At 43.8% G+C, this 13,133-nt stretch overlaps 1 protein-coding gene across 6 annotated transcripts in view; it reads right to left on the reverse strand.

Annotated features, from left to right (window-relative positions):
- RAVER2 (ribonucleoprotein, PTB binding 2) overlaps window positions 1–13,133 on the reverse strand; it is a 407,034-nt gene that overhangs the window by 358,329 nt on the left and 35,572 nt on the right. For all 6 annotated transcript variants that reach the window (XM_078669153.1, XM_078669118.1, XM_078669128.1 and 3 more), the window contains exon 2: window positions 950–1,016. In XM_078669153.1, coding sequence (XP_078525279.1) covers window positions 950–1,016 — 67 coding nt within the window. The remainder of the gene's footprint in view (window positions 1–949; window positions 1,017–13,133) is intronic.

Raw genomic sequence — 13,133 nt, forward strand, 5'->3', positions numbered from 1 at the left:
GAGGCAAGGAAAAGATTGTGGTAGCACTTTGAAAAGCAGCTAACTAAATGTCTCAAAGAGACAGCATGCGCAGTCTCAGGCGAGACCTACAAATCTGGTATGATGGTATGCACTCTCTCGACGAGATGCCAAGTCCAGTCAGTAGTAGGCACCTGCTTTGGCCTTCTGCGCATGTTGAGGAAATTTCTTCCCCTTCTACCATTGGATTACAGGAAAACCGTGGTCCAGGCGTTGGTCACCTCTAGACTAGATTATGCTTATGTCCTGTACCTAGGCCTTCCTGAGTGCCTTCTCAATCGTTTACAGGTGGCTCAAAATGCAGCCGCTAGAATGGTACTTATGCTTAAGCCCAGGACTCCTACATACCTGCACCTAAAGGCATTAACCTGGCTGCCAGTAAAAAAGAGGATTAGGTTTAAGACGTTGGTGTTATTTTTCAAGGCTCTGCAAGGTAGTGGCGTGGGGGAGAGTTGCCCAATATGCACCATCAAGAACTTTGAGGTCATGCTCCACAGGCCTTACCTTACCTCCGTTCCTAGAATACGCTGTGTCCTGTTTGGAAGTTGTTCCTTTAGGTTCCTGGAAGCCGAAGCCTGGTACTTTTTTCTGGTGACCCTTAGAACTGGGACGGACCTAGCCGTCTTCAAGAAGCATCTTAAAACCAGGTTATTCCGCAACTGACCTAGCCGTTCTTAAGATTCTGCTTAAAACCAGTTTTTTTGTCTGCATCTGGGGGAGTTCCCAGAATAGATGGGGACCATTAGCGCCAGGACACTCGTATTGAGTATCTGTGCGCCTTATACATTCATTCATTAATTCATTCATCAGCGTGATATTTCCAGAGCTAAATCGGGGATCTTCTACATCCTGAGGGGTAACTCATCTACTTGGAAAATACAGTAATACATACGGTTATCGCCTTAGAGATCTGAAGCAAAACAGTCCTTACCTGTCCCTTTATTTCTGTCCACGTAGCAGTACTTCCGTTGGTAATCTTTCAACAAGTCGTGAATCTCCTGCAAAATTCAATCAACATCTTACTAGGGCGCTCGCTAAACAAGACCAAAAGCAGCAGTTAAGCGTTTAATCATGACGTTCGGGGGTAAGGCATGCGGTAGAACCGGAGCAGGGGTACATTCTCTGCTTTAAAGTCAGGATGGAATGCTAAAGGCCAGCATGATTTAATCTCGGGCCATTAAAGAACATACTAGCAAGTTTCCTTAATGATTTACTTTACATCACGACCAACAAGTCCAATAAGAAAATCCTTAATTTTAGCAATATTTTCATGTAACAATCAAGCAGCAGAAATGTACCAATTTCTCTTCGTTTCAAGAAAGTGTAAAACTGGATTTTAATTAATATTTTACTTAGATAATTCTTGGCAAGTGCAAAAATAATGCACACGATGGAGCCATAATGGGATTGAAAAAAATTGAGAACAAAAATGTTAAGAACTCCCCAAGGAAACGAGTTCTCGATCCGATGAACGGACATGATAAACTGAAAAACAAATTACTAATAAAACACGAGCTTCCCTATTTTACTGCATATCGCGCATCTTCCGTACGACACACATCCATTGAACAAGAACGCACCAGTCATTGTTATCAAAGAAATACTGAACAATTTGAAAGAAGTCCTCACCATCGCAAAATGTACTTAATGTCGTAATACACAAAGCATTGGCAAAGTTAATCAAATCAAAATAACTTTATTTGATACGAAAGAATCATAAAAGTATACAATTTAACATACAAATTCACAAATGGTATTTCATATCCAAAGGTTCAGAAACAAGAACACAATACGCAGTATATCAAAAAGCACAGGATCAATCAAACATTATATTGATACAAAAGATTCCTAAATAGAATCAATCCAATAAAGCTAAGCATAACAAGCATTTGCAATGCAATAGGTCTCGCATCAGGAAAGTTTGAGCTATTGGTATTGTAAATGGCAAAGTTTTTATTTATGGGTTTTTTTTTTAAATAGCTAAATTAATAGCTTTGTCATTTACAATGCCAATAGTTATAACTTTCGCAAATGTGATACCTATAGCATTTGTAATGCAATATGTTTTGTATTTACATGACTTAGATGTATTGATATTACAAATAACAATGGCGTTTAATTTTTATATATAATATAATAATAATGTTTTCGATGTGGTGGAGAAATTATATTCAGAGCATTGCAAAAGCAAATAAACGGGTGGGATTGGAAGCATATTGAGAAAACCATATGCAAAATGGTCAAAGAAGTGACAAGATCTGATTTACAAATGAATTTAGAAGACTGGGAATCCCGCTGCACTTCTTTCGCCCCCTACCACTGGAGAACAATAAAGATATGGGCATTCTCCCACAACAGGCACAAAAAACATACTCCAAGGGGTTCAATAGGGTATGCAGAGGGGGTAGTGGAGGTGGATATATAGGAAGAGGAGTGGATCTTTTTGCATGACGGCCCATTTGACAGGTTAGGTTTTTCTGTCATTTTAGACACTGGGCACTCCGAGACTGCTAATTAGAGTCCGTTTGACACTTGACAGAGATGCATGTAATTTGAAACAAAAAAAAAAAAAATCGACTGGCAGATAATGCAGTGCAAATATTAAGTTTATAGTAATTTCAAAGTTGCTCAGTAGTCCTCATCATGTACCACACCTTTACACTGCTGGTTTTTTAAGCTAAAGTAATTTGCATGCTGGAGTTTTAAGACCATATTTCTAATGGAACAATCACATCTGTAGGTCTTAGAATTTAAAGTGATGTTAATTAAAATGCTATAACTGGCTGAAGGTTTCACACGCCGTGCAGCTACTTTGACGACATGTAGTTCAGGAAAATAGCAAGATTAGTGATCTGGTTTAAACCTGTTAGAGTTTCATGAAGGACTTTTACTTCAAAATATGAGTTACCTATATATATGACCCCGTTCTATCTCAGGACATATAAAAAAAAGTGTTATCCCTGGTTAAACATGGGGGTTATTTACATTTCCAAGCTGTGTGCCCTCCGACAAAGGCTGAGTGCCAAAATTGTCTGACTTGATTTCCCCTTGCGCCACGCAATAGAGCGCAAGAGCAACACACTCCTAAATTCGATTCATCGAGCCATGCAAGGCCACCTTGCCTGACCTTTCGTGTCTTGATAAATCTAAGTAACGCAATGCATCGCAAATTGCTGTTCTGCATTACTCTGCCCATGGGAGGTGTTCCATGGGTGGAACGTAGGTGTTCCCATACATCCACCCATGGATTTTGCCGCATTCCCAGATTTACCATTAGTGGTAGACCTGGGAATACACCAAAATGCTACGCCTCCCTAGGTGAGGTGTGACGAAGAAAAATATCATTATTTCTCCTGTCTACTTCCTCTTTCTATTTGTGCTTCATTCTGCAGCACACATAAAAAGAGGAAAATGCCTCTGAGGATTGTTTTGTGCAATCCTGCTAATCACACAGGCCCCTTTGCACCAATGTACAAGTGTGCCTGGGAAGGTGCTAGACAGCACAGTGTGTGCTAGCGCAGGGAAAAGACAGAAATGCGTAGTATAATGTTAGACACAACACATATTGCCCTTTCCCTATCGCACAGCGCAACAAGTTGGCTTGCTGCGCAGCTTGATTTTTTAACCAAAATGTCCCTGAGTTTGTATTAATCAGTCCCTTCTGGGTGGACTACCACTTCTGAAAAACATCATCAGGCGCACATTGTTGCATTAACCAACCTTGAACCATACACCAGGTGTATTGCCAATTCAGGTGGCCATCCAGGTTGAGAGCCAGGGGAAATGATTTCTTCCTAGTGACTTTCTCCTTTTTGGGGATATTTTCCCAATACATCCAGGTGAAATTTCACTTCTAGTCTGGGATACAGCATTCTCTTCTGGGTGAAACATTCACTTCAAGGTACTTTGACAATTTTGACCAGCTCCGGCCACTTGGTCCATGACTTCCTGATCTAAATGAATACCTCTTCTTTCTAGGTCACAGGTCACTCCCATCCCCTTGACAGACCGACACTATGGCTTGCTTCTTGCTAATGCAGGAGCACTCTCCCTTGGCCCCAGAGGCCCCAGCAAGGAACAGCTTCCTGACTGCAGACAGTTAACAGTGGGGAGGAAAATACCTGCATGTATCGGATGCTGCACTGAAGACAGAAGCCATCCTAACCTTTGTCTGGGGTTTGCTCCCTGCCGAGGGACCCCACCTAAGTGTTTGGCTCATGAAATGATACTGACACAAGGGCGGACCAAACTGCAGGGAATATTTTGGTTCAGTTTACTTGCAGATCTATCATTTATTTGTACATTGAGTTAAGTAACTTTATCTACAGTCAGTCGCAGAGTGAAGCCGTGATAAGAGGTCAAGAGGTCATCCCCAGCAGCTTTCTACCCTGCCATGGCGTGTGATGTATACACCCATCAATCTGTCTCCCTACTCCTGTCTGGGGACAGATTTGTCTGTCACTGATCTGCTTTACTGTCGGGGGATTTGTGGTGTGTGGGCAGCTGAGAGGGGAATAGAACTGCAGCTACAAAACTAAGACATCTAAACTCGACAATATATAATCCACAATAAAAAAGTTAATTATTAAAAAGATAACTCTGCAAAGCGCAGATTTACATATTATTTTCAGCAAAATGTGCATTTATTGAGTCAATAAAAATTTTCGGGTGCTTAAAAGGCGTGTGGTTTAGCAATAGCTTCTATTATATAATAGACTACACTGCACCCGATTGTCTATTTTTCCTCAAAAATCCATCCCAAACCCATTCGTTGAAATTCCAGGGCCCTGGTATTTCGTACACAGCTAATTGAGGCACAGTAGCGCTGCTGATAAAGGTGTCATTACAGGTAATATGGCCTCTAATTAGAGCCAGGTGGGCGCGTCATTGTAATCTCGGCCATATCTGAACGGCAGCTTACATGTTGACACCAGGTGGCGAGCATCAAACGGACCTGAAATGTTAGGCCAGCCTCGAAGGGAAGCGATCTATCAAAAGCTGTCACCTTGAAAGGCTCGAATAATGCAAAACTAACACTTGGGATTAAAGCACTCACTGCGGTGGACCGGCCCAGCCTCCACTCTGATAGTTCGCCCACCTCATTTGTTCTAATTCTTTGTGGGCACATCTCAAACGGTGTAATTACAGAGCGTTGGGTATTCCTCGCGCCCCCTTCCGGCCTTTGATATGACGTGGTGTGTCAAAGCTCCTCAAACGAGGAGATGGCGCTCCTTCGCAGCTGGATCGGGCGGCGGGTGAGGTCGAGCGGGGTCGGGAGGCGAGGGGGGACTGGGGGTGGTGGGAGGTTTGTAGGCAAAAGAGTAGGCTTTCCAATGGTGGCTTCAAGAGCGTGCTTAATACTTACTTACATTACCACATTTAGCAGAAGTACAAAAAAAAGTGATTGATGTGTATGTTGGAGCCATCGCTTGCTGCCATCAGGTATGCCTCTGGCTAACATTCCATTCCATGTTCTTTCTCGTCTTTTCAGCACAGCAGGGGGCATACCATATGCAAACTCGTCTTCACGCAGGAAACAAGACTAATTTCTGTTAGCGCATATACAAGCTAAAAAACAATGCAATGGCATGTCACCCAAGATGGGCCCTGTGGCTAAGAAAGGTTTGCTCAAGAATTTAACATCCATCAATTGTTGCCCTCCACCCTTGACAATTCTGGACCCCCTCAGGCATGTCATGTACAGAGAACTCTCGCGTGCTTAGGAAAGCTGAGAAGAACCGATATGAGTTCATATACTGAGGCAGGGCTGGTCACAAACAGCACTGGAAGAAGCAAACCGTAGTCCGTCACATAGCGCTTACGCAACCGGAGGGCGGCATGTTAGTAGGCGTGACCTTAAGCTGCGCACGCGCACTGCTTCGCAACGTTCTCGTCTGTCGTCCTTTGTCCCGGCCGCTATCTTGCGCAGGGTGATCGGCCTCTGATTGGGTTCTGGAGTCCGGTTGTGGAGCCAGAGCGGGAAGGAAACCGGGAGCGGTGAGAGCGAGCGGGGGGCTTGTATGGCGGTGGTCTCTGTATGTGTGTGAGCGTGCGTGCGTGCATGTGTGTAGGTGCGCTCCTGTGTGTGTGCGGCGGGGGGGGGGGGTGCCGGTGAGTCGGGGGAAGTGGGGGGGGGGGTGCGCGTGTGTGTGCCTTCCTGCCTGCATGTGTGTATGTCTGTGTTCAGGGAATCTGTGGCAGGGGACGTGCACGGCGCCGGGCTGGGCGTGCAGCGTGCGCGTTCGCGCACCCAAATCCAAGCTCGTAACACCCTTTTGTCCGTCATTCCCCCAGACTGATCACTAAAGTTCTCGAGACTGGACGCATCCTACGGATGCTCTCCAGCTCGACCTAAAAACTACATTTAAAAACAGTTAATAATGTAAAGTGCACAATGCATTGTCAAACTTCGTCATTACATATACAAGTGGGGTGGCCTCTCACACCAACCCCCTTGACTAAGCATGACGACTACCAAAACTTATTGCATTTTAGCCGAAGTACATTCATATAGATCATCAATAGTATTTCATTTCCATAGATTTCAGTGACAAAACAATATATCATATCAGAAGACATGCTATCAATAGCAATTCCTGATTATAAGGGCAGATCTAATAAAACTAAGCATAGAGCTACATATAGCAGCAGTTTGTAATGATCTCAAGTGCTCAAAACCTTCCTTGTAATTACAAGGTCGGATTTCCCCCAGGAGGGGTTTAATAAACGGTCTCTTGGAGCTTTATAGAGTGTACAAAAAAAGCACAAAGTGCAGCGTGCATTGTTGAGCTTCATTATCACATGGGCAAGGGGGTAGCCTCTCACACCCAGCCCCCTTGCTTAGGAAAAGCAGCTAAAAAGTGCAGTCCATTTAGCTGAAATCTAGTCAGATAAAAACGCCATTGCGTATGTGTAGTAAAAGATAAATAGAACTGTTGCTGTGATATAACTGCTTGATTTGATAGTTGCTTGTCTTGTTTGGACAAGCCTAATATAGGACGATATGCATTCTTAATCACCATCTTGGTGTCTGGTTTAATAGAGTCAGGGTTATCGTAAAAACCTCCGAGACCAATTTTAAACAAGCATTTACAATGCAATAGGGCTCGCAGCATTAAAGTTTGAGTTATTGGCATTGTGTATGACAATGAGTTGCATAAATTTTCCGAAAACTCTGAATTGGTGTATAAAGATGATTTGCAAAATGTCATATGTTGCTCAATAATAAGGAGAGTTGGGAATAATTATGCTATGCTATCTTTTGCTATCCTGTGCTTTTTTATTATGATGTGCTGTGTTTTGTTATGCTATGCTGTGTGTTGTTATGCTATGTTTTGTTATGCTATGCTGGTGTGTGAGGGTGTGTGAGGGTGAGTGAGGGTGTGAGAGGGTGAGTGAGGGTGTGAGAGGGTGAGTGAGGGTGAGTGAGGGTGAGTGAGGGTGAGTGAGGGTGAGTGAGGGTGAGTGAGGGTGAGTGAGGGTGAGTGAGGGTGTGTGAAGGTGTGGGGGTGTGAGGGTGTGGGGGTGTGAAGGGGTGGGGGGGTGAGGGGGTGTGAGGGTGAGGGGGTGTGAGGGTGAGGGGGTGTGTGAGGGGGTGTGTGAGGGTGAGGGGTGGTGAGGGTGTGAGGGTGAGGGCGTGTGAGGGTGTAAGGGTGAGTGAGGGTGTGTAAGTTTGAGAGGGTGTGAGGGTGAGGGGGTTTGAGGGTGAAGAGTGAAGCATTGTGCAGCGTGCACATAGTAAGGGTGATGCAGTACCCCCAAAATAAACATGCTGGAATTCAGAAAATAAATGAGCAATAAAATGCTTTTACATTTTTTTTTGTCTGGTCACATTTGCTGTGCTTTAAAAGATGGCCAAATGTCAGGCTTTTTTGGAAAGTAGTATTTCCCACCTTAAATTATATTTTTAAATATTGTGTTTTCCATTTACAATATATTGGTGGGCAGCCTTTTTCTCTGTTAGGGAGATGGAGCAAATTACCAAGCAGGCGATCATTCCTTTAAGCATTGGTGGGAACCACCCTTACGGTGGTTCCTGTCAATGCATTGCGAAGTTGGGTACATGGCTCCATCAACATGATGGAGCCATGCGCCAAACTGGTATCTTTTGTATTTTTAAGAATAAAATCTCAAACTACAAAAGATAATGCTCCCCTCACCATGGGAGTCTGCTCCCACTGTTTAAGAATTAACGCATATCTAAAGGCACCATCCAAACTAGTGTACCTACTCTGCCAGCACAAATAAAACAATCTATAATTGAAGATCCATAGGTGTCAACATGCACAGATAGCAAAAAAGGTAATTGCAAGATAGAGTTGCTTCTATCAAAGAGACTGATTAAATGATGTTGACTTCCAATCCGGATAAGAATGCATTTGCAATTCTGGTCATATTATTTGAACTTCTCGCCCATGCACAAAATCCTCTGTGAATTGACTTGTGTTGTTTTGACCTAAGGCCTGTGGGACCTGTTTAATAAAACCCCCACTTATGCAGTCTGAAAATCCAGACTGAGGTTCAGATGCCAACACTAGTAAGGCAAACTAAATAAAATGTGAGCAATAGAACCAAATGTATTGTTACTCCAGAATTATAAAAATACTATCTATTCTGGGATGTATTTAACTGTAGGTATTTTCTGCTGTTGTGTTCTTTTCTGTAAGCCTTTGCATGAGTTTGATATTCAAAGAACAGAAAGTATGGAAGGCTATAAATTAGCTTTTTGTCAAAATGTTTTTTTTAAGATGAGAGGTTGGGGGTGGACTAGGGTCTGAGAGCAGTGAGAGGAATAAATAGTAACCTAGGGGCGCTATCATTCCTCTCTGCAAAAAAACTGAAAATCGGGGAGGGGCGTGGCTTGGAGCCAACAGTAATGGCTGCACACTAGAGGAGCTCCGGGCTCGTTAGTGTAAATGCATAATAAAGGCATCTGTCCTTAAAAGGTGCATAATATTTGGGGATCTTCAAAAATACACATTGCGCTGTTAGGGAACCGGTTGTGATGGAAACACGAGTTAGCAGGTAGAAAAAATGGAATTGAACAAAAGTGAGAACGACGTTAGTCGGATATTATGTGGGCCCAGTTCACACCCTCTTTTGAGCTTGTAAATTCAACATATACATGCAAACGGCTTAATTTTCGGGTGCATGGCATTTTTTTAAAATAACTTGCCCTCTTACATTAAATTGCTCGTGCCAGTAACAATCTTATTAATGCAAGGGTAAAGCCTACTCCAAGGGTACATGGGGATACTCTGGCAAGTTTTGGAGCACCCAAAAACTTTTGCGCTTGTGCAAACGTTTTTTCAACCCATTCTGTCCCAGAAAATAATAGGAGATTCACTCCTTTTAATGGCCAGATTAAGTCCCATTCCAGGGTTGGGCTATGACGGCAACACTCCTAAATCGTGCGGTTTTGGGGATGAAGTGACTTTCTCTATGAGAAATAATATTGAAATAAAGACTGTACAAGTACAGAACAGCAGAGCTTGCAAGCAACCCAGGTCCCGGCATAAGCATCCAGTCTTTCCCCTCACATTCCTGTAGTTGTGTTCATGATTTTAGAACTGGATTTCCAGAAATATGTAACATTGCAAAGAAAATTTCCGGGCTAGATTTGCTTCTCACCTGAATCGAGGAACCTGAGATCTCTGAAGCAAGTCGCAGCGATGCAAACTTTCATCGCTAAGAACAAGATCCACACACACAAGAATGCAAATTTCCATCCCTGAGGCTGTGCCCACAGCAAGCAGATGTGCACGCTTCCGTCACTCAAAACTGGTTCAGGGAATGCGGTAGTGTAAGTCTGCCTTACCGGTAACTGGCTGAGCAATGCGGAAGCGCAAATTTCCCTCAGAAATATTAGAGAAGGGTGAAGCACACATTAAACAGAAATCTTTGCAGCGGATGTCCTAATGACTAATCTATCCTAGCTCTATGCAAGGAAAGTCGATCATTTACCTTAACCGACTTCCAAGCAGCCCATTAAGTCGGCACTGGGCAGTGATCAGACTCCATTCACATGCACAACTCCATTCAGTTCAAGAAGCGCATGCACCATTTAAACAAGGAGCCGTGTGGTTTTGCTTTTTGTGTAACTCAGAGAAAGGCCTGGAAGTTAGCGGAGGAGAGCTTGAGAGAGGTTTGCAAAAAGAGTAGCAATGGAAGGCAACATTAATATGGGAAACATTGCTAAGTTATCAGTTTGACATTAAGGCATCTCGGCACAGTACTATCCGAGCATGCATTCTCAATTATCGACAGGTCATTTCATTTATTCCTGGCTCACCCGAGTGCCCCTGCTGCCTAGACACAGTAAAAAAAAGAATTGTTAGCGTTGACAAAGTCCATAATCTTGCTTGCATTATGAGTTCTGACGAAGATTGTGAAAGAACTTGCGGCAGTGAAAACCAAGAAGCGGAAAAACGGAAGTCAGGCAAGGTCGCCTGTGACGGAGGCAGGGCCGCGTCCGGACCGGAAGAGGAGGCAGGCAGAGTCCATGCGTCTCGCGCCCGGGGCTCCTGTGAGCGGTAGAGAGCCCCGGGTCCGCGCCAGCAGGAGGTTGTGCGCCGCGTGCGGAGAGCAGAGTCCCCCGAGATTGCCCAGGTAAGTTCAAAAGGGCTGGGGGGACTCGTGTGTGTATGCTCGTGTGTGTGCGACGGTGACGGCGGCGGGGAGGGGGGGGCCCTTGGTGCACTTGTGTGTGTGTGTATGTGTGTGTGTGGGGGGTGTCTGTATGTATGTATGTATGTGCGTGCGTGCATGGGCGCTTGTGTCAGTGTGTATGCGCATGCGTGTGTGGTGTTTCGTGTGGTGATTCGAGCTTCCCAGGAGACAGCGCCTGGCCACAGCGCGCGTTCGCGTGCGCGTGGCAGTTTCAAATCGCCATGCGCGTGGCCAGGATTGTCTCCTGGGAAGCAGACACGGCCACAATAGGGTTCTCGGCGGAGACGCGCTTCCGCGCGTTCAGCCGAGCCCTAAAAAGGCTTCCTTTACATAACGCAGCCATGGAATCTGCATGGCATTATCCATCAATCTTTTAGGATTTCTTTTGAAAACAGCAGGTCTTCTGAGGACCACATTTTTCCCCATAGGAGCAATGGGGACACATGGATACTATCACTCACTAAGTCTAAACCCTCCTCGGAATGACAAAAAGTGTTAGGAGAACTCTTTGGAACAGATAAGAGACGTTTTAAAAATGTATTCTCCATAATTTGTATTTGTGCACTTTTATGGTATCCCCATACCCCTGCCCCATAGGTCGCAACTGGCAAGCATTTAGATTTGTACAGTATCTTCAGTTCCGCTATTGGTTTTTGACCTAGTTTGCTTGCAAAGCGGAAAAGGGCCTCTATCGATCTGCTTGTCTTTTGTACCCGAGTTGTTATTAGAGGGTCCCAATTTAAAGTTTTATTAAAAAGATTTCCCAAATAATTAAAATTTGGGACTCTCCCAATAACCATGTTGTCCACAACAAATTTACGGGTTTTAGTCCTATTTGGGCCGCACACCATTGTAAATGATTTTGTAAAGTTAACCTTCAAGTCTAATCCCAACATAAATTCATTAAAAGCATTTAAATATTTCTGCATACTATTTGCAGTTAAGGTCATTAACACAGTATCGTCTGCGTAAGACAATAAACGTATATGTTTGCCATTTATTTTAGGGAAGTCCAGACCTTTTTCCAACAAAAAAAATTCTAAGCCATTTATGTATACTAAAAACAAAAATGGGGCCAAAATACAGCCCTGACGGACGCCTTCAGTTGATGGGATAGACCCAGTTTTTTCGCCCCTAGGGCCATATCAAATGGCCACAGAAGTAGCGGCATGTAATCTGCGTAACAAAGTAACCAATGATTCCTTGAACCCCATGGACTCTATTAGTATCCACAATTTCCCCCTGCACACAGTGTCGAAAGCACTGGATAAGTCCATAAAGGCCAGGTGAATTGAGACACCCATGGCCTTTATGTACTTACCCATAATCAGGGCCAGGTGAGGCACTGCTCCGTTGTCCCCCTACCTTTTCTAAAACCATATTGTGTGTCCACAATAAGTCCAGAGGAGTTCGCCCATGTCTCTAGGCGGGCCAATATTACTCTCCCCAATAGTTTGCAAGAGGCATCTATTAAGGAGATTGGCCTATAAACAGCAGGGGTCGCTTTTATTACCTTTTTTAAAAATGAGCACAACTACTGCCTCTGTCCAAGATGATGGAATGCGCCCCACAATGATCGCCTTAAAAATATTAAGCAACAGGGGTGCCCAAACTTCAGGATTATTTTTAAACAAATCCAAGGGTACAGCTTCAGGACCTGGTGCCTTGAGTAGAATGCCTCTTCTCAGGGCCTCCTCCACTTCACCCAACGAAAGCGATAGACTAAGCTATTGTGCAGTCTGAATATTAAGATGGATTTCATCCTCACTTTCGTTTATCAATGTGGTGCCCTTTGGATTAAAAATCCCAGAGTAAAGGGTCTCCCAAACCTCCCCGGTTATGTGCATGATCACGGTCCTGTTTTCGTTAGTAAAGAGGGGGCGATTAATAATCTCCCAAAATAACCTACGGTCTCTCAAATCAGTGGCTTTCTTAAGGTCATCCCAGGCCTGCTTTTTCAGTTCCAATTTCCTTTTTTCAATGGTCTCTTTATAATTTCTTCTTGCTTTCTTAACCATTGCCTTATCCCGTGGGACTCAGTGTAAAGCCTTCTTCAATAATGTTTCATCTGCGGAGCATTCAGCATCGAACCGAACCATTTGTTAACACGGATACTACCCGGCAGTTTACAGAAATATGTGGCCACGTTCTCACAAAGAACTTCAAAATTCTGTACTATCAATTCTGGCTCAGAGTTGCTCATTAGACAAGTCATTACTTGTGATAGAGTGGCTTTAAAAATAGTTTCCTCCAATATTTTAGGATTAACCCTATCCAATTTCAACCTAAAACCTTGATCATGACTATATTTCATAGGTTGTTCAGTAGACTTTTCCCTGACAGCCACAGTACCCAACAGTAAAACAAGTGGGTTATGATCACTGGCAGGGTTTACTTCTATTCTAAAATCATCAATAAGGTGGGCATACCTACTGGAAACTAACAAA

Source organism: Lissotriton helveticus, chromosome 1_2 (genome assembly GCF_964261635.1).
Source record: "Lissotriton helveticus chromosome 1_2, aLisHel1.1, whole genome shotgun sequence".
NCBI classification, from domain to species: Eukaryota; Metazoa; Chordata; class Amphibia; order Caudata; family Salamandridae; genus Lissotriton; species Lissotriton helveticus.